The 27,106-nt window shown below is 42.3% G+C and overlaps 2 protein-coding genes across 3 annotated transcripts in view; one reads left to right on the top strand and one right to left on the bottom strand.

The window, feature by feature from the left end:
• ift140 (intraflagellar transport 140 homolog (Chlamydomonas)) overlaps window positions 1-27,106 on the top strand; it is a 99,731-nt gene that overhangs the window by 48,842 nt on the left and 23,783 nt on the right. The gene's annotated exons all lie outside the window — the stretch shown is intronic.
• tmem204 (transmembrane protein 204) lies at window positions 916-26,753 on the bottom strand. The gene is given in 6 exon segments (XM_052021033.1): window positions 916-1,461; window positions 1,463-1,525; window positions 1,527-1,555; window positions 14,128-14,283; window positions 17,151-18,222; window positions 26,587-26,753. Coding segments are annotated over 5 exon segments (654 nt in total). The 5' UTR covers window positions 17,419-18,222; window positions 26,587-26,753; the 3' UTR covers window positions 916-1,323.

Here is a 27,106-nt window from a genome sequence, read left to right on the forward strand (position 1 = left end):
TGCTCAAATGTAGTGCAGATATTCTGATGCATTACAGTTATATTAAATGCTAATCCAAGTTTGACAGAGCTGACTACACTGATGATATTGATGAGCTTTCAATCAAGGAATGACCCATTTATAGTAATACTGTAGTATTTAAATACACTTTGAAGAAGCAACTGAAAGTTTTGTGAAACAATGGTTCTGCCTTAACACGGAAACCTCTTCAGTTTAACCTTATCCAATGAATGTGTATGCTCCAGCCTTCAATTACAGTGATGTTTACAGTTTGGCCATTGCTGGTCAGCATGTTATCAAAACTTTGCCTTTCCTTGTCAAACTTTCTGATCTGCAGTAAAGATAACACATGCTGGAACACTCAGTGGGTCAGGCAGCATGTGTAGCAAGAGAAACAGAGTTGGCATTTTCCAAAATGATGAAGAGTCTTCGATCTGGAACATAACTCTGTTTCACTTTCCACAGATGCTGCCTGATCTATTGAGTGTTTATAGCATTTTCTGCTTTTATTTTAAGATTTCCAGCATCTGCAGTTCTTTGATTTTCAACTTCTGATCTGTAAATTTCCCTGTGCACAATGTGATAGTATCTGTCCTATTGCATTCTGAGATCCCCAGTGCAAGAGGCAGATAACAAAAGCAACTCTTTCCTCGATTCAGTCTTGTGTTACATAAGATGTTTATTGTGTCTTATCTAATTAGTTGCTTTAAATTAAGCTTAACTTGTTGAGTACTATTCCTTTAAATATTTAACAATCTAGACACCTCTGTATCCAAATGACGTGTTCATGCTTGGGAGCAGATGCGTGTACTTGGGTGATATATTTACTGAAGGGAGAGAAGTAAGATTCTGCTTTGCAATATTCCTTGGCTCAGTGCCCCAGCCAAGTAACTGACAAAAATCCTATCCCTAATGTGCCCTTCTTAGTAGTGCACCAGATACTATCTGGAGGTGAGCATCTTAAGGTAATTGGAATTAAATCACAGGAAATGCCTTTAACCCAGTGAAACACCCTTGGATATACAAAGCGTATTTGTTTCCTTCAGTTGCTGAGTTTTCTCGTCCCATACGTTTATCCTGCTTTACTGTATATTTTATCCATGATTTACATTGCCCTCTGAAGATGTTCAGGGATCCCTAGTCAGAATTGTTAGTTGTGCTCAGGATGAAAGCCTTTGTTTCTCCTTCCCCCACTGTGTGCCCACCTCGCCCAACCTTCTGGACCAGGCTGTGAAGCAGAGATTTGGTTATTTCATGAGTAAGCAGAGATCTGGCAATTCTCGAACACTTGTGCAAATTGTGCCTGCTCCCTTCCACGTTCATTCAGCATGGTGACTCCACGTAGTCATTTTCAAAGCGTGGCCTGGAGCGGTGGATAACAATAACGCGGGGTGTCATACAGTCCTCCCGCCGGTGTAATATGTTCCAGATTAGCATTGCTGCTGCAAGTGTCGATGAGAGGACAGGCACCAATGTCCAGGTAGCAGGACCAAGAGAGGTGAGTATAGGGGCCTATCCGGTAGAACGGTCACCAGTCCAATCACCAACACAAAACCTAATGGTTACAAGGAAAAGTATCAATGAGAGGATGTTTCAGAGTAGGAATACCAACAATCACAGTTTTCTGGATAGACATATGGGATCATGAACGTTAAAAGGCCAAGGGGCCAGCTGAGCCCATCAACACTCTGCTGTATCGTCTTCAACTGCTGCTGTCTACTCTAAACTGTCCTTTACCCCAGGTAAAGGATGGCACGGTAGTGTAGCAGTTAGCATAACGCTATTACAGCACCAGCGACCCAGGTTCAATTCTGGCTGCTGTCTGTAAGGAGTTTGTACGTTCTCCCCGTGTCTGCATGGGTTTCCTCTGGGTGCTCCGGTTTCCTCCCACATTCCAAAGACGTACGGGTTAGGAAGTTGTGGGCATGCTATGTTGGCGCTGGAAGTGTGGTGACACTTGCGAGCTGCCCCCAGCACTTTGTACGCAAAGATGCATTTCACTGTGTGTTTCGATGTACGTGTGACTAATAAAGAAATCTTATCTCAATTTTATACTCTTTTCATATATTATTACATAGCTCTTTAAATGTTTGCTGTAAAACATGACTTTCTCTGTGGGGTGGAGGGAGACGGTAGCAGAAACTCAATCCCCTGCACCCATTCTGGTGATAATCCTTGTTATGCCAACATCTCAGTCAATGGAGAAATCCTTCACTTACGCCACTCTTAAAGTCTTTAATAATTTTGAAATTCTTAGTTAGTCCTTGACCTTCTCTGATCTAATGAAACTGTCCCACTTTCTCCAGGCTTTATTTATAACTGTAAATTCTCAATTGTGTGAGTTTGTACTTGTGGCTTTCAGAGGTCACAGAAAAATTTCAAGTAGCAAACATGCACAAGTGCCTGCACTTCTCCCAAGATCAAAGACAGATCACCCTCGCTCTCAGAAGCCTTGCCTCAGGATCCTTGCAGGCTGTCCCTGCTGATGTATGGCACTTTGGCATTCATTGCTGTAGTGAAGATGTTCAAAAAAAAGTTTGTGGTAAAATAGGAAACCAGTTTCTGGTGAATGTAACTTTTATATTCAAACCTCAAAGGTATTTGCCTGAATTGCAACACTCCCAAAAGTGCAGATGTTCGTAGAGGGCACATACCCTCATGGACACCTCATTGGAACTTCCTACCATGTGCCCTTTTTCAGAAGCCTCTGCACCTGCCACCACCCCAACCCAGCTCAGCCCTTCCCACTGGACACCCTATCAAGCCCATCCACCGTTGTAACATACGCACATTCTTTGACAACACTTCTCAATTGTATGAAAGAGTACTGGTTCTATTGTGGTGTTACTGTTAAGGGATATTTCCTGAGGTCAGAATTGTAAGGAAAGGTGCTACTAATGCAGGAAGTTGGACCCCTAACGCCCACTGTTCCTGAAACAGACTAGTGTTACACGAGGGAACTAGTGATGCTGGTTTGGAAGTGGCACCAACAAACATTATTTTTTTTAGCTATTTAAAGTGCATTAGGCAGATTGCTAACAACATTTTAACAATGGAAAACCAGTGCATCTGAATTTCCAGCTCTCTGTATTTGCTATTGTAAATTGGGTTAATCTGAAATACCAGCTAGGTCTTTGCTGTTTCTTCATTTTGTGACTTGGCACTCACCAGGTTACCTAAATATCTGTTGATATTCTTTATTAATTTGCCCTGTGCTCTCAGAGGGCAGCTATTGGTGCAATCCTTTTACCAGGTGGGTCTCTTTATTGTTTCTCAGTCAAACATTTATTCGTCAGGAAATGACAGGAAACTAGCAAGGAGAAGTACAAATGACACATGCTCCCAGATCTTCATAGCTCTCTCTGGTCAGACAGCACCTACCTTTGTATAAACTGGAGAGGGTGCAGAAGAAATTCACAAAGATGTTGCTGGACTGGAGGGTTTGAGTTATAAGGAGAGACTGGATGGGCTGGGACTGTTTTCCCTGGAGCGAAGGAGGCTGAGGGGTGACCTTATAGAGATGAATAAATTATGAAGGGCAGAGATAAGATGGATTGACACAGATTTAAAGGGCAACTATTTCACACCGAGGGTGGTAGGTATATGGAACACGCAGCCAGAGAAAGAGGAAGTGGTAGAGGCAGGTACAATTACATTTAAAAGACATTTAGACAGATTCATGGATAGGAAGGGTTTAGAGGGATATGGGCCAAATGCAGGCAAATAGGATTAGCTCAGGAAGACAGCATGGTTGGCATGGATAAGTTGGGCCGAAGGGCCTGTTTCCGTGCTGTATAACTCTATGACCTAAAGATGAGGCACAACTTTTTCATGACAACAGACGCTAAACAAAAGGGCAATCCATTGCTGTTGTCTAAATGAAAACACAATTTTGCTGAGATAGGTAGATAATTTATCCCATGACATCCAGTTCAGCACAAAACTGTTTTTGTGGACAGTCCATTGAAGTGGTGATTCAGAGGAATTGCATTAAAATTTACAGCACAGAATAATGCCATTAGCCCATCATTGGTAATGTCAATGTTTATACTCCACAGGAGCTTCTTCTCACCCTGTTTCATGTGGCTAATCAACTTAAGTACAGAAGGGAGAATAGAATAGGTTATTTAGCTTTCTTGTTGCCCTCATTCTGACCACTCTGGGTGAAAAAAAATTTCCTGAATTGCAATTGCATTTACTTTGTATTTATAACCCCAGTTATTATGAAGTTGTTCTGCAAGCAGACACCCCTTGCCTTCAGGAGATGAAATGAGGGAGACGCTGTGAAGGAATGATTTTGATGCATGAGTAAGGAAGCTAGTCTCTGAAATAATGTGCCTCACTATTTCAATCAAGTCAGCCCCTTTCACTTATTTAAATGGACTGTAAATGATATACGTTTTATTTAAACTTCAAGCTGAAAGGAAAACATTGACACTAATCAGAATTCATCTTGCTTTCAATTTAACTGGGACGTGAAGGATGATACTGACTGCTGAAGTTTATTTTAGTTTTTATAATGAGTGAGTGATAATTATTTAATCTCATTTCCCATCCTTTCCGAGACAGCACTGCAGAGACCTTCCTGCCGGGGGAGGAAGCAGATAATGAAGTGGGGGAGGGGCTGTTTAACTTGCAATTCAAGACCAAGATCAAGTTTCCTGTTCTGAACCCAGTTTGATGTCCTGGAGAACTCTTATCATGTGCATTCACTGGGTAGACATTTGTGTTCCAATGCTACCTCTCCAAAGGAAATGCTTTTCATTGGCTGTTACCCTTTGGAAATTGAATGAAAGCTGCTCTGATCAGTTAATCAATTTCTGGTCCTTTTGGCACTACGTTTCTTGGCTCAGGCCGTACTGTCCCTTAACTGCAAGTGTTTTTTGTATTACATATGGAACAAAACCAGGCAAGAATTCATGCCCAAAATTTCTAGCATTTCTATTTTTATTCAAACATTCACACCACATCACTCTGTCATAAGATCAGATGTGTTTTCTGGTCAGATTTTTCTATTTACAATCATTTTGTTGCAAGCACATTCTCCAGACGTACCTTATCAATATACCTTACCTCTGGGACCAGGTCCAAGTGTACCTTTGTCTGAGTGTGGCTATTTACTAAGTCCATGTACTGCACCAAGCCAGAGCCCTCATTTATCAAGCCCAAGTGTACCTGCACTACCAGAGTGCCAATTTACTGGGTATCAATGTATTCTGTTCTCATGGAGTCCAATTTGCCAGATCATTTCTTGATTTAGATGCATCCTCTGGAGTGGCTGCAGAGTGGAGAAGAAGGGTGGGTGCCCAGACCACCCCGTGTTCTTCCTTTGGAATTAAAGTTTTGACTTTAGTAATACCCACATTTTAAATAGAATTGCTCATGCTCACACAGGAAGCAAAATATCGTATTCACAGCCTGTAACAGCTGGAGAGCAGCACTCTGATTATCATCCACAAGAACAACTATTTTATATCCTCCAAAATATATCTTTGTAATAAAAAAATACTAGAAAAACTCAACAGGTCAGGCAGCATCTGTGGAGAGAGAAACAGAGTTCAGCTTGAAGACCCTTCCCCATTTCTGTTTTTATTTCAGATTTCCAACATCTGCAGTTTTTTCATGATTTTCAATTTTTGTCTTTGATGGTTAATTGATCATCAGTAATTCAAAGGGTTTGGAATAATGTAATTGGCAGAAGTGTTGACTGCCACAGCCTGCTTATAATGAACTCTGATTTTAAATCTCTTGTGATAAATGAACAGACTGTTTGAGAATAGTCCGTTCTGAAAACTTCGCATCTTTAGGTTCATTTAATATTTTGACCATTTTTTTCTTCATTTAGGAAGTGGTGATTTAATATAACTTTCTGCTACATTATTTTTGCAGATAACTCTGTGAGCTGCTGAGTGATTTGCACTGTTGTGGTTTATTTGCCAGCAGACTTTGGTTTCCCTGGGCCTCATACAAGGCTTTTTGCAGAGCTTCAAGGCTCAGCTTACGTAACAGGTAATAACAGGCATTTCCTGCCCTTGGATCGGGATATCCTGGCGCCCTCCAGTCGCTCATCACATTCTGAGCAGACATGGGGCAGCAAGTGCAAATTGGTGGGACTAAAATTAGCAGCTTCGCAGAATGGCACAGATCTCTAGCTCTCCGATTGTCAGTGGAATAGGAACAGTGAATAAACTTCCTTTTCACTGAGCTTTGTAAATTCACAGAGTTTAGTAGGGACTTCACTCTGGGAAGTGTTGCTACTAAATCAAGTGGTGTTATTGGTTAGGAAGAATCCTTGGCCTTTAACAAGCTAACTTTATATCCTTCTCTCAGCCATTTCTTATCTCAGAATAGTTAACTATTTCTTTAATTCTCCCTTTGACTCTCATCGACCTGCATCACTGATGCAATGTAGGCTGACTCCCAGACTATCTATAGCATTACTGGAGAGTATTTCATGTCAATTATCACTTTGTTATAGTTACTTCAGAAACCATACCCATCTCTTGGGACTGATCAGAGATTAAAACCCAGAAGCCCTCAGCCTGTTCTGGACTTCCTGATTAGAGAACAGTTCTCAGTCTGTCTTGTTGGAATATGTTTGGTCAGAAATTGAAAGGCAGCAGATCTTGCTCTATCCTCCTGGACTGTGCTAATTCAGGCATTAAAATTCAGGAGCTCCAGCTGAAATGATAGAGATTTAAAGCATAGAAGAAAACCTTGCTGACCAAAAATGGAGCTGTTCAGGTCACTCCTACTTCATAGTTCTTGGTCCATAGCATTGTTGGTTATGATCCTTCGTTTGCCGAGAGTTCATGCCTCCACTATTCCGTCAGCCGTGAATTCCAGACTCCCAACACTCTTAGGGAGGCATAAAGTAACACAGCATGGAAACAGGCCCTTCAGCCCAACTCGTCCATGCCAATCATGGTGCCCACCAAGCTAGTCCCATTTGCCCTCAATTGGCCCATATCCCTCTAAACCTTTCCTATCCATGTACCTGTCCAAATATCTTTTAAATGTTGTTAATGTACCTGCCTCAACCACTTTCTCTGGCAGCTCATTCCATAAACCCACCACCCTCTGTGTGAAGAAATATCCCCTCAGGTCCCTTTTAAATCTTTCATCTCTCATCTTAAGCTTATGCCCTATAGTTTTTAGTTCCCATTCCCTGGGAAAAAGACTCTGTGCTTTCACCTATCTATAACCCTCATGATTTTATACACCCCTATAAGGTCACCCCTCAATCTAAGGAATACAGTCCCAGCCTGCCCAACCTCTCCGTATAACTCAGGCCCTCGCATTCTGGTAGCATCCTCCTATACCTCTGCACTCTTTCCAGTTTAATGATGTATTTCCAAAAACAGGGTAACCAAAACTGTGCACAACACTCCAAGTGCAGCCTCACCAACATCTTGTACAATTGCAACATAGCATCCGAACTCCTGTACTCAATACCCTGAATGTTCAACTACCTCTGTCACAAAGAAAAGCCTGGTGTGGGTCACATGGTTATGCATATCACCACAGTCTAAGGAATCACCACCTGTGAGAGGATTTCTCAGGTTCCTTGCATTTATTTTACAGACATAGCCCCTCCCCAATATCCCTGGACCACTTACAACTCCTCCCCGGGTTACGAATGCCCAACGTGGTTATCGAGCATTTGGGAGATTGGCAGGGTGGATTTGCCGTCTGCTGCAGGGATGCAGGCATCCTCTGCCAGGTGGGAACGGGACATTTCCACATGCCTTTTCTCCCCACCCCCCACCCCTCCACTTCCCCGCCGCAACAATCTGGGGCTGGATCGAGCCGATCAGAGCCGGGAGCACTGAGCAGACTCACTCACTGAGTCAGTGAGGCCGCCCCTCCCACACCTGCTCACTGTCGTCACTGCTGTTTCTGTGATCCTCTGCCTCCTCATTGCCGACTAGCGAACAGTTCAGGTTATGAACAGATTTGGAACCCTGTTGTAACTGGGCACTGTCTGTACCCTTGTGCTGTTATTGTCTCAAAGTGAAAATGTATGTGCCTAGAAACCGAATTTCTCCCTTTTTTGGTGGACTAAGTCAGCGTTGCATATACTACTAATACCCAGATGAATATTCTAAAAAATGTGAAATTAGCCAAAATAGGTTAGAAACAACATGAATGTGATTTACACCCAGATAACACGTACTAAATTGAGACCTCCACAGTTCCCAATGGGATTAGGCTCAACTGAATGCAGCTTCTGGTGACTAACTACATGTAATTCTGAGAAGGGTGTTCATCCCATAAAGGCATACTCCCCATGACATCCAGGCACCAGCAACACACCCAATGGTCCACAGAGGAGATGGAAGCTGCAGGGGAGAACAAGAAAGCTCCCCGTTTTTCTCAGAGGGACGTTGAATTCCTCATCAAAGAGATACATGTCAGGAGGCTGGTCTTATAGGCCAAGGGTGCTGGGAGGCCAGCCAGGTCCACCATAGGAAGAGCCTGACAGGAACTGGTTCCAGCTGTTTCCTCTAGGTTTGAGAATCCCCACACATTCAAAGGACACAGAAATAAATGTCATGGCCTTGCAAGATATGTCTCGGTAAGCTGCAAACCTCTGAAAGCAGTTGTAGCAAGTCATTTCAGTACTTAGATCAGGGATTCAGTCATTGATGCATTATGCAGAAGAGGTTGTGAAGGCTGAGCTATGTTGCTGTGAAGGATTGTAGTTCCCAAAGGGTTTAGTCCAGTTCATCTGCAATACGGATTGAGTCAGTGGGCTCCATGTGAAAAGCATCTCGCCAGGAGGAAGTCTATATTAGTTTGTGTAATTATTGCCTCCACCCTCAACTTTGCCATGAAAGGAGGTAATGGTGTTCTTCCGGTGACCCACTTCATCAGTATGCTGCCCTTGCCTTGTGTCTCTCAAACTTCTAGTCTGCCTGTTGCTTTTGCTGTAGCACAGGCTGCTGTCTTCGTAAGATTGTGTAGAATACAGCATACAATAATGAGGTCTCTATATATGCTACATGCTTATTGGTCTACACCCCAGAATTTTCAAAGAGGTGGCTAAAGTGATGGTGGGTGTATTGATAACATCTTTCAAAATTCTGTAGACTCGGGAATGATGCCCACAGATTGGCGGGTAGCGAATGTAGGTAGAAAAGAGAAAGAGAGAAATGGGAAACTACAGACTGTTAGTCCAATGTCGGTAGTAGAGGAATGCTGGATTATATAATGAAGAATGTAAGAATAGAACACAAGGAATAAAAATTAGGAATATGAGCAGATTGAGCATGGGTTATGACAGGGAAATCATGCTTGACTAAACTACTGGAGTTCTTAATGGAAAGTAGAATAGACTTTAGTAGAATAGATAAATGGGAGCCAGTGGAGGTAGTGTACTTAGATTTTCAGAAAGCTTTCAATAAGGTCCCACACAGGTTAGTCACCAAGGTTAGAGCACTGGGAATTGAGAGAAATGTATTGACATGGATTGAGATTTACTTAACTGACAGAAAACAAAGAATGGGAATGAACTTGTCTTTATCGGGTTAGCAAGCTGTGACTGATGGGGTAGAACAAGGATTGATAGAGAACATAGAAAAACTACAGCACAATTCAGGCCCTTCGGCCCACAAAGCTGTGCTGAACATGTCCCTACCCTAGAAATTACTAGGCTTACCCATAGCCCTCTATTTTACTCAGCTCCATGTACCTATCCAACAGTCTCTTAAAAGACCCTACCGTATCCACCTCCACCACCATTTCCGGCAGCCCATTCCCCGCACTCACCACTCTCTGAGTAAAAAAACTTACCCCTGACATCTCCTCTATATCTACTCCCCAGCACCTTAAACCTATGTCCTCTTGTGGCCACTAATTCAGCCCTGGGGAAAAGCCTCTGACTATCTACCCTATCAATACCTCTCATCATCTTATACACCTCTTTCAGGTCCCCCCTCATCCTCTGTCTCTCCAAGGAGAAAAGGCCAATTGATGTTTGGGCCCCAGCTATTTACAGTTTAGATTCACCATTTTGCTAGGGGAACCAAATGTCATATTTCCAAGTTTGCTGATGATACAAAGCTAAGTCCAATTGTGGCTATGGAGGAGGATGTGAAGAGGCTTCAAGGGGATATTAGACCAGCTGAGTGAGTGGGCAAAGGCGTGACAGATGGAAAATAATTTGGGAAAAACGTGAGGTCATTCATTTTGGTGCACAAAACAGAAAAGCATAGTATTTCATAAGTGGTGAGAGATGAGGAAATGTTAATGTTGAAAGACACTCGAGTGTCCTTATACATAAGTCACTGAAAGCTAATGTGCGGTGCAGCAGACAACTAGGAAGGCAAATGATATGTTGGTCTTTAATATGAGAGGATTTGAGTACTGGAATAAAGGTGACTAACTACAGCTACATAGGACTTGGTGAGACCACACCTAGAATGTTGTGTGCAGTTTGATCATTTTACCTAAAAATGGATATACTTGTCAAAACGACAGTATGAGTAGACTAACCCTGTGTTCTCTAGAGTTTAGATGAATGAAAAGCGATCTCATTGAAATTTCTTACAAGTGGATTCAAAGAGGGAAAAGAAGAGTCTAAAACCAGGGGTGACAGAATCAGGATAAGAAGTGGGCCATTTAGGACTGAGATGAGGCTTTTCACTCAGTGGGTGGTGAATCTCTAGAATTCTCTACTCCAGAGGGCTGTGGAGACTCACTCATTGAGTTCAGTCAAAACAGGGAGCACACATTGCTAGACATTGAGAGATTCAAGGGATATGGGGATAGTGCAGGAAAGTGGGGCCAAAGTAGAAGTCCTGCCATGAGCTTGATGAGTGACTCAGCAGGCTTGAAGGGGCAGATGCCCAACATCTGCTCCTAATTCTTGTATTCTTATGGACGTGTGCATTCAATGGTTATCTGCACTTGTAGGCAGCTATCAATGCCAGCAGATCCCAGTGCCTAAGGTGCCAACCCTCTTCACTAAAACTATATGAACTCATCCCTCTGCATATATAGTGACTCAATGACCTCTCTGGTGTTGTGGTGAGAACTCATTGTGAGATGTTGTGGAAATCTGCTGTGACAACATCAAGTGATCCTATGGCAAGGAAGTTGAAAGTTAAGGTGACTTTGACCTCAACAGAAAGCATAATGTAGGCAAGAGAACGTGGCTGAAGGACTTCCTGCAGCATTTTGTATCTCAGTGATGACCATCTCGGAATACCTGTCTGTCAAGTAGGTCCCAGTAAGTGTCTGTGAAAACACTACGGGAGATTTTGTCACCTGCCCAGAGTACTTGGACTCAACCTGCATGGCCAGTCATTGCTGTTAGTTTGAATGCACCCTGTGTGGAGGATGTTTGAGCAGACTGTGGTCATTTCTGATACTTCCCATTCGAGTCTCCCAATGTGAGCAGAGTGTCCCTTAAATAGACTTAAATACAACAAAGTAGCAGGAAGTGCTCCTAGTTATACTATGACTATTCAACAATGATTGTAGGTTGCATCCTGTAGCTCCAATTTATATGGTAAAAAATTAGTATTTGCACAACTAGTGACTTGATTTGCTGATGTCTGACACCAGAGAAATAATCTGAATGGCACCTACAAGTTTCCAAAACAATTCCTGATGGATGCATTTTCACCAGGAAATAGAACAGTATAGCACAATACAGGCCCTTCGGCCCACAATGTTGTGCCGGCCTTTAAACCTCACCTAAGACTATCTAACCCCTTCCTCCCACATATCCCTCTATTTTAAATTCCTCCATATGCTTACCTAGTAATCTCTTGAAATTGAAATGATCACTATCATGATTTAAACCAGGTTATACGAGATTTTATTTCAAAAATGGGCACTAATTTCTAGAATACAATCTGTAACTTGAGGTTATCACAGCTTCTGGCCAGCTGATTTATCAGGGTTTGCATCAATGAGCTGGTGTTCCATTTAGAGCTTAATGCTGGAGCTCTAGTCACTGCCATAAGTAATAATTGAGTTTTGCCTTTGGAAGCATGCCCGTATTCCCAGTGTCCGGTATACTGGGGTAATCCAGTGATGTAATAACTATCCATCGCATTGCATTGTGCACTCCTTCAATATCTTGGAAGGTGAATTGAGGCAAGCGTTTGCCTACTTCAACGTGACTGGAGGCGATCAAACCCATATTTGCACTTTTCATAGTTTTGCGTTTAGATGCTGTGCTGGACCGTGCAGTGACCTGCCCAGTCTCTGGGCAGCAAGAGATTCAAATGTGCAAATGCGATGCTTACATTACAGACGAGATCATTACCGTGTGTGTGTGACATTGTAATGTCCCAATGAAACCTCAAAGGCTGAATGTTAATATTCAAATAGACAAGGATAGATGGTCACCTGACTTAATTGCATTGCACTGAGAACTCATTTTACAGATTTTACCAATTCTGTTACAGCTGTTGATTACGCAGCCTTACACCTTTATTTGGTCTGCTGTCTTTATTTCAAGTTGGAATCCAGAGATCCTAAACATTCAAAACTTTTATAAATAAAGAATGCTTCTATTTACTCTTAATGTGGCAGAGTGGGTATAAAATTATATCCCGACCTGACCGTGGGTAAGATGAACTTGGCCTGAGCCCAAATACTTATAGTTTTTTCCATAACTAACCTGACAGCCAGAGCTGTTATTGGTCATTATAGCAATGGAGTGCATGGCGTGATAGACCTATACAGCATGGAAACAGGCCCTTTGGCCCAACTAATCTACGCCAACCAAGCTGTCTACCTGAGCTATTCCCATTTGCCTTGTTTGGCCCATATCCCTCTAAACCATTCCTATCCATATACCTGTCTGAATGTCTTTTAAACATTGTCATTGTACCCGCCTCTACCACTTCATACACCCACCATGTGAAAATCTTTCCCCTCTCACCTTAAACCTATGCCCTCTGGTTTCAGACTACCCTAGTTTGGGAAAAAGACAATGACCCTTCACCTTATCTATACCCTTCATGATTTTATATACCTCCATATGGACACCACTCAGCCTCCTATGCTCCAAGGGAAACAGTCCCAGCCTATCCAGCTTCTCCTTATAACTCAAGCCCTCCAGTTCCAGTCACATCCTTGTGAATCTTTTCCGCACCCTTTCCAGCTCAGTGACATCCTTCCTATAGCTGGGTGACCAGAACGGCACTCAATACTCCAAGTGTGGTCTCACCAATGACTTGTACGGTTGTAACATGACATCCCAACCCCCGCACTCACTGCCTTCACCGATGACTGCAAGCGTGCTAAACACCACCTTCACCACCCTGTCTACCTGTGTCTGCACTTTCAGGGAACTATGTACCTGTACCTCTACAACACTATCCAGGGCCCTACCGTTTACTGTGTAATTCCTGCCCTGGTTTAACTAACCAAAGTGCAACACCTCACACTTGTCCAAGTTAAATTCTATCTGTCATTCTTCAACCCACTTCCCCATTTGATGTAGATCCTGTTGTAATCTTAGATATCCTCCTTCACTGTCCACCATAACACCAATTACAGTGTCATCTGCAAACTTACTAACCAACTACATATGTTGCCGTTGATTAAGAACAGAAGACACATGAGAAATTGCCAAATGTTTCATCCTGATCAGGATAAAATACTGAGCTGGCCTGGCCTGACACAGTTCAACCTGACCCCAGCTTTATGTTTCAAATAGAAAAAACACCCGACCCAATTTGAACCCAACACATTTAGTTATGCCCTTGTTGGGCTCAGGTAGGTACCGAGGCTCCGTCTCTTACTTACAATGTCAAAGTGACATTTCTCATCAGCATGTCATCAGCTTAAGTGCTGAGGTGAACCTGGCTGATTTTGTGCATGGCTGATGGTTCAGGATGAACTAACTGCATAATCAGAAAGCAAATATTTGCAGGGCTGTGGGAAAGTAGCAGGGAAGTGGGATAAGTAGCAGATGAGTCAAATATGTGAATCAATGATTGTTGACAGTTGTGAGATTTGCAAACTAATTAACTGGACCAAAACAAGGGCTGGTAATCACAAGGCTGTGCTGAAGTGGTGACCACACAAGCAGTGTCCAAGCTCCAGGTGTTTGTGCAGCTCTTTAAGGCAGGTCTCAAAATGGTTACATGAAGAGTTACTTACTGGACAGCTGAAACAGAGCAGCAATGGCTTCCTCCCACCACTGTGAATCCTGAGTGATAAGTGGCAGTTCCATCAGTCCAAGCAGGAAGATGAGCTGGCCAGCAGTCAGAGCCACTGTGGCAATCAGGTTACAGGCTCGCATCATGTCAAATTGAACTGCAGAGGAGGAAGAGCATGCAATTAACTTCTGGGTCCAAATGCAGTCCATTTCTGTCAGATGTTGCTTTTTCAAACAACATCTGGGGAATTAGAGGTGGAAGAACAAATTATCAAAAAATCCGTAACTGGCTGCATGGTAATAGCAAATAATACCATCAGCAAGCCTTGGTGTCCATACTCTACAATCATGCAGCCCAGAGAGGCAGGCTGCCTCTCGGTATATTCATGCCAATAATGATTGGCTTTGTCACTGACTTACACAGGTACAGGCATAGGTAGCTCAGTCATTATGATTTCTGTGCTGAAGAGCTGGAGCCAGCTCCAAATCTTGACCCTTAAAGGAGAACCTTAGAAAACTGAACCTGGTTTCTTTACAGTGGACATTATCTGGGATTTCAGTGCCGTGAAATGTAGATGCAAGCAAACTGCTTTAGTTATAGTGCAAGTTTACAACTAGTGACATAGCTTAAATTAGGAAAGTTTGTTTTATTTCCTTCATAGCCAAAAACAGCAGAGGAAAAAGTACCAGCTAAAGCATCAGAGCCTGCGTTGTTTGTTCCGGCTCAGTATCGAGGAAACAATCTATAAGGTTGTGATAATGTTCTTACTCTGCCAGCTCTTCAGTAGAAGAGTATTCATTTTTACAGTCTTTAACCAACAATGCCAATTTAGGAACCAAAATAATCTGGAAGATCTGGTTTCCTAGCTATCAGATCATTGGAGGAACTTGCAATCCAACAGTTTCTGAGCTTACGATGAGTTTTCACCTTCCCTATTTGTAATTAGAAGTTCTAAAGCTGGGAGAGGATCCACAATTTATGTGCTGAGTTTCAGTCTGTTCAGGGAACCGTCCTGACTACCACTGGACTCTGAAGACACAAGTCCAAGGCTGATCGGAGATCTCAGTTCAGATGGTGAATCTAATACCTGCAGTAAATACTATACAATTTGCCCTACTGCAGTGGCCACTGTTCTTTGAATCTCATATCCTGTTCTTATACTGTTTAAACCAGTATAAATAAGTACTTGTTTTATTGGTCCTGTGAGTTTCTAATTACCAAATGGAGTGTGTACAAATTTCTGTCACATGAACACAGTCACAGTCTCAATCACACTCTCATGCACACCCTTGCACCCCAGGAAATGTGCTGAGCATCTTACCTTAATTGTAGCTTCAGCTTGGTTTGGTGTCAATGTTGAGCAGTGAAGAATTAAACTGTACTTGCGCTCCATTTATCTCGAACAATCACTGAAACTCTACAGCTTCCTCATTGAACTTAACTGTGATGAAAGGACTTGTAATATTCTATTCTACAGAGCTGAGGCCATTCACCAACCTTGGCGACTTTGAATCGTTTACAGTATGGTGTATTCTTTAATTCTGTACTAAAGTTTACAGTTATGAGAGATGACCTCATGTTACCACTTAACTGCCCAGGATTCTGCTTGTGAAATGGGTACATTCTGGGCTCATTTGTCTGCCAGCAGAAATTCATCTCCAATTTACAGTTGTTTCTTGGTGGCGTGCAAACCATGATCTTAACATGGACCATAACAAATTCAATTTCAACACAGACCACTATCAAGCAAGGCTGCATCATCAGCCCTACACTTTCATTCTTTCTCGGACAATGCTGCACCCCAGCTCCAACAGCTTTCTCGCTGAAGATTAGCTCTGGAGCTAATCTACAGGACTAACAGGAAAGTATTCCACCTGTGTCACTTCCATTCCAGACATGATCACCTTAACCTCAGGAGTTGAGCTACAGTACGCAGACAGCGGGTGTCTACGCACACATTCAGAGGCTGGGCTCTAAGTCATCATCAGCTGCTTCACTGAAGCATATGTAAGAATGGGTCTTACACTTGATACCTGCCACATAAAACTCCTTCTTGCCCTACTGTACATCGTCCTGCAACAATAGCGGTTCATTACAAGACCCTGGAAAAGGTGAATTTCTGCCCACATCTCAGTAGCAAAGGCAGACTTTTGAAATTCCTCAGACTTTCATAGCCTTTGGCTGTCTCAAGAACAGGATGTTTGAAGATCAAGCTCTCCAGCCTCTTATAAAGCTCCTGATCCGGTGATCCCTGCCCTCAATGATGTCCTCAAAACTCTCTGTAGAAAAACTGTAATATCCCCACTGATTCCTGGGAATCCCTGGCTCAGAGTGGAGAAGGAGCATATGGATAGCACTGAGAACCTCGAGTCCATTTGTTGGGAGCTCACAGAAACCCATTGCTAATGATGGAAGAAACTCACTACCTTCCAAATTGTCCACCAGCCAAACTGCTCCTGTCTCAGCTCCAGCAAAGTTTGCCACTCCATATTGGCTTCACCAGTCACTTCAGAAGCCACAGGACTGGAGCATAAGCAAGTCACCCACAATCCCAAGAGATTGTCTCAGAAGAAGTAAGCCATTGTGCATAGGATTTTCCTGTATTCAGTTTGGCAGTGAGTTGTATGAAATATTCACAGTACAATGCTTTGATCAGGCTATTGAATCCTACTTGCTTTGGTAACTCGCCGTTCCCCAACAGTAAAGTGATTAAGCCCCATTTGTAGCAGAAGTACAGGGCTCTCCTTGCCCCATCACCTCCTTCCCCCATCAACAAATAGTATGGGTATTTCATTGATCACCTCCCCAAAGAATAACACAATTGGGAATTTTGCAATGCAGACCCTGATAGTTAAAGATCTAATGTTTCATGGACCATACCTATCCTGAGACTCAAGGTACTAGAACTTGCCATAACTGTCCATTATCCCTACAAGTGAAGGAACGGGGATCTTGTACCCTCCCAAGCACTTAGCAATAGTAATGGGATATTACCCCTGGTAGATGAGAGGTTTATAGACTTACGTTTGACTGTACTCCGAGATTCTTGAAATCCAGGGTGCTCTGATCCCCAGCTTAAGTTCTCACATTCGCGATCCAGTGTTTGGTCATGCCTCATTGACACCTTGCCTTTATCATTTCCATAGCACATCTTCCATAGTCCAACACTGCGCTTTCTCCCATCCTCCAGCGCCTGGTACACCCAGTTTGGAGTGATTGCTGCCGCATTGTTGAGAATCAGGGACAGGAGAGCCACCGCTACAGCAGTTGCCACCAGCTTTTGAACAGCCATGCCCAGCTGCCTTTCCCCAGCCCCAAGATGCTCTAGTTACCCACGGAACACCAGAGAGCTTCTTCGTTTCTACACAAAACACTCGTGTGCATTGGAAATGTGGGAGTACCTAGAGCTACTTGAGAGCTGCTAGGGGAGCTGAGCATTCATTCTTGCCTCGCCAGTGTCCTCAGAATCCAAGTAATTTACGTTTTTGCTAAGCTTATCCACCCTCTTGTGCCTTCTCGACCAGAGATGCGGCAGTGATAAGCTGCCGTGTATGCAGGTCCATCCCTTTTGTTGAAGATGTAGATGCTCCAACTGAAGAGCCTTGAATAAAGCCAGAGGACCAGTCGGTGCTCTCCTGGTGCAGCACACCTGTTTGTTGGGTTGTTAAAAGGATTGCCTTGATATCCCTAGCAGGCTGGTATAATGTTTGCAGAAATGCTCTTTGTTTAAATCGGAATATTAACAACTGCAGCAGTACAGATCAAATGGTTAGGCAGAAATTGGCCATCGTGTTGAACTAAACTTCTTACTTCGACTGTGATGCGATCTTAACATAACTGATAAGATACCAAGGAGAAAAAGACTCTTTCTGAAAGCTAGGAGGAAACTGTTGTTTTTCTAACTCTGTTGCTGAGTCTCTGGGCGTAACTAACTGCAACAAACATTCAGGACTGCGACTTCACAGTCAAACATTAACAGGATGTGTTTCCTCTGAGGAAGGGACCCGGACGACAATCAAAGCAGCTTTTCCAGCTCCTGGCTCAAATAATTTGGAAACGGGAATTTCTTCTGTGTTCTTCTGTCCGGACAAGGTCACTGTGGAGGAAATGAGGAATGTCACCAAACCAGTCCATGAGTTTCTGCCTTAACGTACTGCAACTTCTGACGGACTGCAACTGATTCGATTCAATTGTGTTTAGTAATTAGATCAAATAATCATTTGTCTGTCTGCAGAGGTGCAAATTTTACAGTTCTATAATTCTGTGATCCGTCCATATTGTACATATTTGCACAGTGTCAGCTCTAACTAGAGCTTGTTCATCTTTTTGAATATTTATTCCTGTCTCTGCATCTAACTCTACATGCCTCTCTGCATCTCTCTCTGCACCTGTCTCTTTGCATCTCTCTCTCTGCATCTTTCTCTCTCACCTTTGCATCTCTCTCTCTTGTTCTGCGAGTCTCAGTCTGCATGTCTCTCTCTCTCTCTCTCTCTCTCTCTCTCTCTATTAAATATCCATTTGTCCTTCTGGAATATATGAATATCTGATTATTATTCTTGCATAGATTAAGAAACAAACTATAATTTTTGAATACTGTATTCAAGATGCAGCAAGGATATAACTATAAAGACAAATTCAGCAGATCTGTGGAGAGAGAGGGAGCTATTATGAGTGCTTTGGCTTGTTGGAATATTAGTTATTGATTATTCTTTCCATGGTTTAAATTGCAATTCTGGCTGTAACAGAGCTTCTGCTTGCACTAGAAAAACATTCCAGTAACACTGAGGTTTTATTAAACTTCATAGGGAGGATTTTAAGTACAATAAATTTACTAATTATTTCCATAAGATAATACATTAAGATACTACTGGTGTTGAAAGGTCATTTATCTGAAATGTTAACTCTGTTTCTCATTTTACAGATGCCTCCTGATCTGAATATTTCTGCTGTTTTCTGGTTTATTTCAGATTTTCTAGATCTTTAGTGTTTTGTTTCAGGATAATTCTGGTATTGACATAATAGAGTAATTGGAAAAAAGGATATTTATTCATTTTTCTGCCCACTTCTACTACCTTTCTTCTTCTTGTGTTTAGAACAAAATGTAAGCAACACCATCTAAACCAAATTACATATTCTTATTTTTTGTTTAAGGAACATTTCTCAAAATTACTGATTTTTCCTGCAGGCTTATCTGTGATATACTTAGGCTGATATATAACATACTTAAGCTGGTGTATAAATGTAGGATCAGTCCTCCATATAATTTTTTTCTCTCTGTGAATATTATTTTTCTGTAATTTTTCTATGAATACATTAGTCAGGGATCATTGTTTGACGGGATTGAGCTGTCAGTGAAGTTCACATATGAGTCAGATTCTTAGTTTAAGTGTCAGGACTTGAAACAAAAGGCTGGTGCTCTAAAGTAGTACTGAGGGCTGTTCTGCTGTCAGAGGTGCCATCTTTCAGCTCAGCCATTTGAGACCCCCATCTCTTCTCTCAGGTGAAAGATCTCATGTAACAAAGAGAAACTACTCTTGGTACCCTGCTTGATATTTATTGCTCAATCAACGCTCGGAAAGAAATTGTCTGCTGTTGCTGATTATGGAAGATTTACGAGGATGATTCCAGGAATGAAAGGGCTTACGTATGAGGAGCGTTTGTTGGCTCTTGGACTGTACTCACTGGAGTACAGAAGAATGAGAGGGGACCTCATAGCGACATTTAAAATATTGATAGGAAAGGATAGAGTAGATGTGGCTAGGCTGTTTCCCTTGGTGGGTGAGTCCAGGACCAGAGGGCACAATCTTAGAATTAGAGGGTACAGTTTCAAAACAGAGATGAGGAAAAATTTCTTTAGCCAGAGGGTGGTGAATTTGTGGAACTCCTTGCCACGTACAGCAGTGGAGGCCAGATCAGTGGGGGCGTTCAAGGAGGAGATAGATAGATATCTAAATAGTCAGGATATCAAAGGATATGGGGATAGGGCCGGAAATTGGGATTAGAATAGTTTTTTTTCCCCCCATCCCCCATTTCTCAATTCTATTTCCCTTTCCTTGGAGCAGACTCGATGGGCCGAATGGCCTGCTTCTGCTCCCTTGTCTTGTGATCTTGTGAAGCTTTCTGTGTGCAAATGGCTGTTGTATACCCTTCCGTGGCTACACTTCAAAAAGTAGCTAATTAGTTGAGAGGTGCTTTGGAACATCCTGAGGTTGTGAATAGTGCCATAGAAATGTATGTCTGTCCAAGCAACAAATTGGATATGAGATCCAAAGCCCTATAAATTAAAATAATCAAGTAGGTTATTATGTTATAATGATTTGTTTTTCCTGATAGTTACCACGACACTGCACCTGCCACTATCCCAAATCCATTCTGTCCACAGTCCTCTCTCAGACCCATCCAATTCCTAATGCCATCCTGCTCCTGTCAGCACCCCCTGTTATTTCATTTTTATTCTTTAATTGCTACTGTCCCTGTCAATACTATTCCTGCTGCCGTTCCCTATCCATCTGTGGCTGCTGCTAACCCCCAGCCATCCTGTTCTTCCTGCTGTATGTGCTCTGCCTCTCAGCCCACACCTGCTTTCTAGACGTGTGCTCCCCACCAGACCTAACTTCAGCCTGACCTAGATGGACTCCACACCAATCCCAATATACTCAGTCACCATGTATCTCTTTTCAAACTTACCAGTGCCAGAAATAATGTAAATCAAGCTAGATAAACACCTCATTTATTTGCTTCATTCATCTGATGAAACACAATCTACAACAGCCGGTCTCCTTAAGGGTGCAGAGGACAACGGAAGTGAAGAAAGAAGAGAAAGGCTAGCACATCCACGTCTGCTTTCAAGATAAGCTAGAGTGCTGTAGAGCTCATGAAACATTTTGGAAGTATAGTCACTGTTATAATGTAGGAATTGCAGTAGTCAATATACCCACAGCAAGCTCCCAAAGAACGACGTAATGACCAAGTAATCTGTTTTATTGGTGTTGGTTGAAGGGTAAATATTGGCCAGGACATATTTGCAGGGGAGTTACTCTCTTTGAAATAGTGCTATGTGATCTTTGGTCTAACATCTCAACTGAAAGGCAGCACCTCTGCTAATACAGCACCAGCTCAGTACCACACTGAAGAACCAGCCCACGTATTTGTGGTCAAGTCTTTGGAGCCAAACTTGAACATATAACCTCTGATTCCAAGGCAAGAGTGCTGCTAACTGAGTCATGGCTGAGGTGAGTGGATTTTTCTCCATGAGGAAAGAACATCAGACTCAAACCATACTGTAACCGGTAGATTAAAATCAGTTTTTGGTATCTTTAAAAAATAGTTCTCAACATTCAGCATAAAGGAGTGAAAAGGACTGCAAGATCCTACCTGCATTGCCCAATTACAGTCAGAGACAATGAAAGCATGAAGTCTATGATAGAAATTACAGTAAAATTCTGCTTTTGATTTACAGTAAACAATTATTCAAGTTTTGCATCTGTCTGATTCACTTCATCCTGTTTCGTAGTTCATACATCCAGAGTACATTTCCACATAACAGCACCGTTACCACAAATAGTTTCTGTACTTTTCTATTTCAATTCTATTACCCGACACATCTGCTCTCTATTAAAAGCTAGTTGCTGTTTCCTGCTAGTTAGGTACATATGCTTGTCATTGTGTTAAAGTCAGAACAGGAAGAGTCCTGAGCACAAAGACTTTGAATTTTTCCGTAATCTCTCTGGTTTAACCCCTTCATTATGATTCTATATATAGCCTAGTACAAAATGTCTCAGGACTTGTTAAATATGGGATGGAAGGTACCTTTATGCACGTGCTACCAACTGTTTCCTTGGTAGAACCTCTGCTATTTTCAACATCTGGTGAAGATTGAACAATGCAAATCACTTATGCATCTTCTGTGGGTCTATATTAAGGTTAGCTTGATCAGGTTTTGACTCATATGTTCTAGGAATGAACTCCCAATCTCCAGCACTTTTGTACTCAAACTTCCTGATCATCCAAAGATAATCAATTTATAGAGATCGACAATAGACCTTGTTAGAGTGAACCTTCATCTGGAGATCAACTCAGTAATGTGAACTGCAAGATGATCGACAGTGAACAAAGAGGGTTTAGCAGCATTTCTGTGGTGACCAGCAGTGACCTTGATGGGTGCAGGAATATTGATGGGATAGTGGCCATTTCATTTAATATGATTAGAAAGTATTAAAACTAACTACAGGTCTCTGGTCAGTCAGTAAAAATCTGGGTAACTAAATATGCTTAATTATCCTTTGTCGGCAGCTTGGAGACATGACCTGGAAGCATTGTCTGTGTCTCTCCATTGTAGGCTTGAGTTTACCCTTGGGTCAGTTTGGTTCATTGGTGATACTCCCATCACTCGGGGTTCACTCACATGCCAGGACCTGAGCACAATATTACAGCTCCTGTTTCAGAGGAGACCTGAAAGGATGTTAAAAGCACTATTTGAATGCAAGTTTTTATCTTTCACTCAAAATGAGACCCCATCCCACTGCTGGTGAAATAAGTTGTGAATGATGACAGGGCATTGAAGGTGGTTTCACAATACCAAGCTTTGATAGTTTAGCATTTTACTTCTCACTCAGGCTGATGTGCTGTACAGGGAGCAGATAATGCAGAGTTATCAACAGAGGAGGAAATGAGTTTCCAGGAATGCTTGCAGAGAAACAGTTCCAGAATCATACTTGCCTCTTCACATTGCATACCACAGTCATCTTTCAAAATGCAAAGCATGCTTTTCGTCCAGTATCTGCAAAATATTTCTGGTTACCATATCTATTTTTGTACAGCTGTCAGAGAATTCCAACAGCTTCCCGTGTGTGACTTTGGGTGAACTTTGAGTTATCTATTCGATTTGTGTGTGTATTTTAAGCTGTTTCTCTGCCCACCCAACCATAAGAAAGAATTAACCTCCATTTATAAAGTTCCTTATAGAACCTCAGAAAATTCCGAAGTATGTTGCAACCAATGAAGTTCTTTAGAAGTGTTGTCATGGTTGCTATATTGCTAGTTGTATTTCTTATGGAAATCCCAGTGTAAACACAGTAGGAACTGAATGATTTTTAAAATGTGAACTGTTTAGTAATCTGAGCCCAGTTCAACTCCTGAACTAGGAATGGTTGCAATTAATTCTCCGTCCACTGCTCAAATCCCTGCACACAGTTCTCCTCTCTCCCAGTTATTGAGATAGTGCACAAACATAGTTCCTTTTCTCTCCCATTATTTGGGATTACTGGATAGGTCACATTCCCAGTTATTGGAATCAGTACACCAACACAATTCCTACTTTTTCCTAGCTAATGGGGATCACTGGAGATGTACAGTATCCTCTTCTCCCAGTTATTGAGATCACTACACAGACACAATTCCTACCCTCCCCAGTTACTGGGATTCCTGAACAGACACAATTCCCTCTCACTCCTGGTTATTGGGATCACCTCACAGACATTATTTCCGCTAACCAGTTACTGAGATCAAAGCATGGACACTATTCCGTTTCTTTCCCAGTTACTGGGATCAGTGCACAGACTCATTAACTTCTTTGCCCTATTTATTGAGACCAGTGCACAGACACAATTTTTTCACACTCCCAGTTATTGGGACCAGTGCATAGAACAACTCTTTTGGTTTCCTGGTTACTGGGATCAGGACACAGATATGTTACCCACTCCCTCCCAGTTGTTGGGATCAGTACACAAACAGCATGCCTTTCTTTCCTAATTATTGTTGGATCAGTGCAAAACACAGTTTGTTCTCTCTTTCAAAATTACTGGGATTGATGCACAGACACACCATTCCTTATTGAGATCAGAGCCGAGATAGCATTCCTTTTCCTAGCTCCTATAATTGCTGAACAAGAATCATTGCTTATCTCTCCTAGTTATTAGGATCAGTACACAAACACAGTTCCTTCTCTCTGCTAGTTATTAGAATGAGTGCACATTCTCCATTCTCTCCCGTTCCTAGTGTACATGCACTGATTCCAAGAACAATTCCTTCCCTATGCTAGTTATTAGGATCAGTTGACGGATACAATTCCATCTCTCAGATATTGAGCTTGGTGAACAAACATGATTCCTTCCAAAGCTCAGTTACTGAGGTCAGTGCCAAGAGACCATTCCTTCTTACACTTAGTGCATGTACACTAATCCCAAGAACAATTCTTCTGCTTTCCCGGTTATTGGGTTAGGGCTGATACTGTTCTTGCTCTCCTATTTAATGGTATAAAGGCACAGACGTGATTCCTTATCTTTCTTAGTTACTGGAACCATTTCACAGACACTATTTCATCTCAGTCCCAGTGTCCGTGTATTGATCCCAATGACAATTCCTTCTGTCTCCCAGCTATTGGCATCAGTGCATGGACACAAGTTCTTCTCTAATGTACTTCTTGGGATCAACACACAGACACCATTCCTTTTGTCTTTCACTTACTCTGATCAGTGCACAGACCAGCGTCCTTTCTCACTCCCAGTTATTGGGATCTATCCACAGGCACAATCCTTCTCATTCCTAGTGTCCGAACATTGATCCCACTAATATTTCCTTCTCTCTCCAAGTTGTTGTGATCACAGACACATCTCCTCCTGCCTCCTAATTACAAGGATCAGTGCAGTGGCGCAACTTCTTCTCTCACCCGTTATTGAGATCAGAGCATGGATGTCACTCCTTATCTTTCTTAGTTATTGGGATCCTTCCACTGACACATGTCACTGTGTTCTCAGATTCCATGCATTAATCTCGGTAACAGTTCCTTCTCCCTCGCAATATAAACGCAATTCCTTCTCACTCTCCCCGTTATTTGGATCAGTACATGGACACCGTTTCTTTTCTCTGCTGGTTATTGATGGTATACGAGTACATTTCCCTATTTTGGCACAGAGTAGATGAGGCCTGGGGCAGGTCAGCCATGATCATATTGAATGGTGGGCTGGGTGGGCTGAGTGGCCTACTGCTGCTCCTGTTTTCTTATTTCTACTTTAGAAACTACATTAAGCACATATTTATCATCCTTTTAACCCACATTGCAGGTAGCATTCACTTCTAGTGAGAGGAGGTATCTTGTGATGAGCAGTTCACCACGATTGTTTAACCATTGAGTGGTTCTCATGTGAGTTCCCCATTTCTTTACCCAGTCTTGCACAAGCCATATACATCAATGGCAGGCATTTGTGCAACAGAATTCAAGTGGATTCTAAGAGGAATCTAAGATTCTACTCTGATAGCCAGCACCTCTTTCCCAGGGCACCAATACTCAATACAAGAGGGCATGGCTTTAAAGTAATGGGTGGGAAGTTCAAGGGAGATATCAGAGGAAGGTTTTTTTACCCAGAGAGTGGTTGGGGCATGGAATGCGCTGCCTGGGGCGGTGGTGGAGGCTGATATGTTGGTCAAATTCAAGAGATTGCTAGATAAGCATATGGAGGAATTTAAAATGGTGGGATATGTGGGAGGAAGGGGTTAGATAGTCTTAGGTGAGGTTTAAAGGTCGGCACAACATTGTGGGCTGAAGGGCCTGTATTGTGCTGTACTGTTCTATGATTCTATCAATGGATGGACACAGAGACTGCAGTGAGTGACCATCATATAATTTCAAATTTGGACTTGATTTTAATGGAACTTCTGTTTATTTTGGTTGGGAACATAAGCATTAGGATGCTGTAAAGTTGGAGCAGTTTCCTCAGGTTATATTGTGTGACAGAGCATGATGGTTCCAGTAGTGTTAAGCCAAAACAAATATTGCAGACAACCAATGTGTCATCACTCAGTAATGCTGTGGACTCGCTCTCTGCTTCTCCTGCTGTCTGCGTTGGATTGAATCATTTGTAGAATTTCATTTTCTTCATGGTTTTCAAAACATGTTTAGGCCTGCTCTCAATTACATAGGCTGGGAAGTGCAATAGGTTGTGCCATTGAGTGCCACATAGTGGAATTGGGGAGCAGCATATAACTAGCATATAATTTTCTTTCAAATCAAAGTTATCTCTGATCTAATTGATCAGTCAGTGAATGGCTCTTACCTCCCCACTCACAGTGGTGTTCAGTTTAGAGACTAATACTAAATCCAGGCATATTGATGACTTTCACACAGGACACCCACCCACATTTCCCAGAGTAATGTTGATTTGGGAATTCAGACAAAATCTGCTTTAAATAAAATGGGCTGTAAATAGAGAGCCTATGGGATTAAGCACCGTTTGACTACTAGATACACAGACACTTACAAACTGAAAGATAAGATTGGGAGCCATTTCAACTATTTTCCTTCCTTTTTTGGGGGAAATTTCTCATTAAAACAGCATAAGTAGTTGTTTCTCTCAGCAAGTATCTTATAGTTAAGTAGCATCATTTAAAAAGGGTGAATTCTAAATCACCCTAAGTTACCAGAATTTTTGCCCAGCCATATGGATTTTAAGTAAGAAAAAGTTACCCAATTAGAAAGTCCACTTCATCTGTTGCTAACCGTAGTCTGCATTTCTACTGCGACCTTGGTTCATAATGTGATCCCATCCTAGGAGAAAGATGCGACATTCTCAGCAACTACGAGTGAGCTCTCTGCTGTCTGGTGCACAATCAGTAGGCAAGTGGGAAAGGAGTGTCTTCCCTTTAATGTTGGGCCCTAGGCTGCACAGGCTGCTGTGCAAGCTCTCTGTGTGCTGAGTTGCTCTTCAGCAGATCTCCTCATGGAGTGAGCAGCCAGCCAGCACCCAGCTGTGAGGTCTGACGTACAGGAAACCAGTCCTGGAAATGATGGGGGAGGGGCGAGGGGAGGCAGGGAGAAGAGAGCATTTAAATCTCAACCATCAGGAAAAATATAATAAAAATTTCCTCTCAGATTCTGGTGTATTAACATGTCAGGATGCAATCATTTTTTGCCTGCTGTTTTAGTCTCATGTGTTTTAGCCTCTTGAGGATAAACTAAAAGTATAAAAATGTTTATCAGGAGGTTT

This window comes from Pristis pectinata, chromosome 8, assembly GCF_009764475.1.
Source record: "Pristis pectinata isolate sPriPec2 chromosome 8, sPriPec2.1.pri, whole genome shotgun sequence".
In the NCBI taxonomy this organism is placed as follows: domain Eukaryota; kingdom Metazoa; phylum Chordata; class Chondrichthyes; order Rhinopristiformes; family Pristidae; genus Pristis; species Pristis pectinata.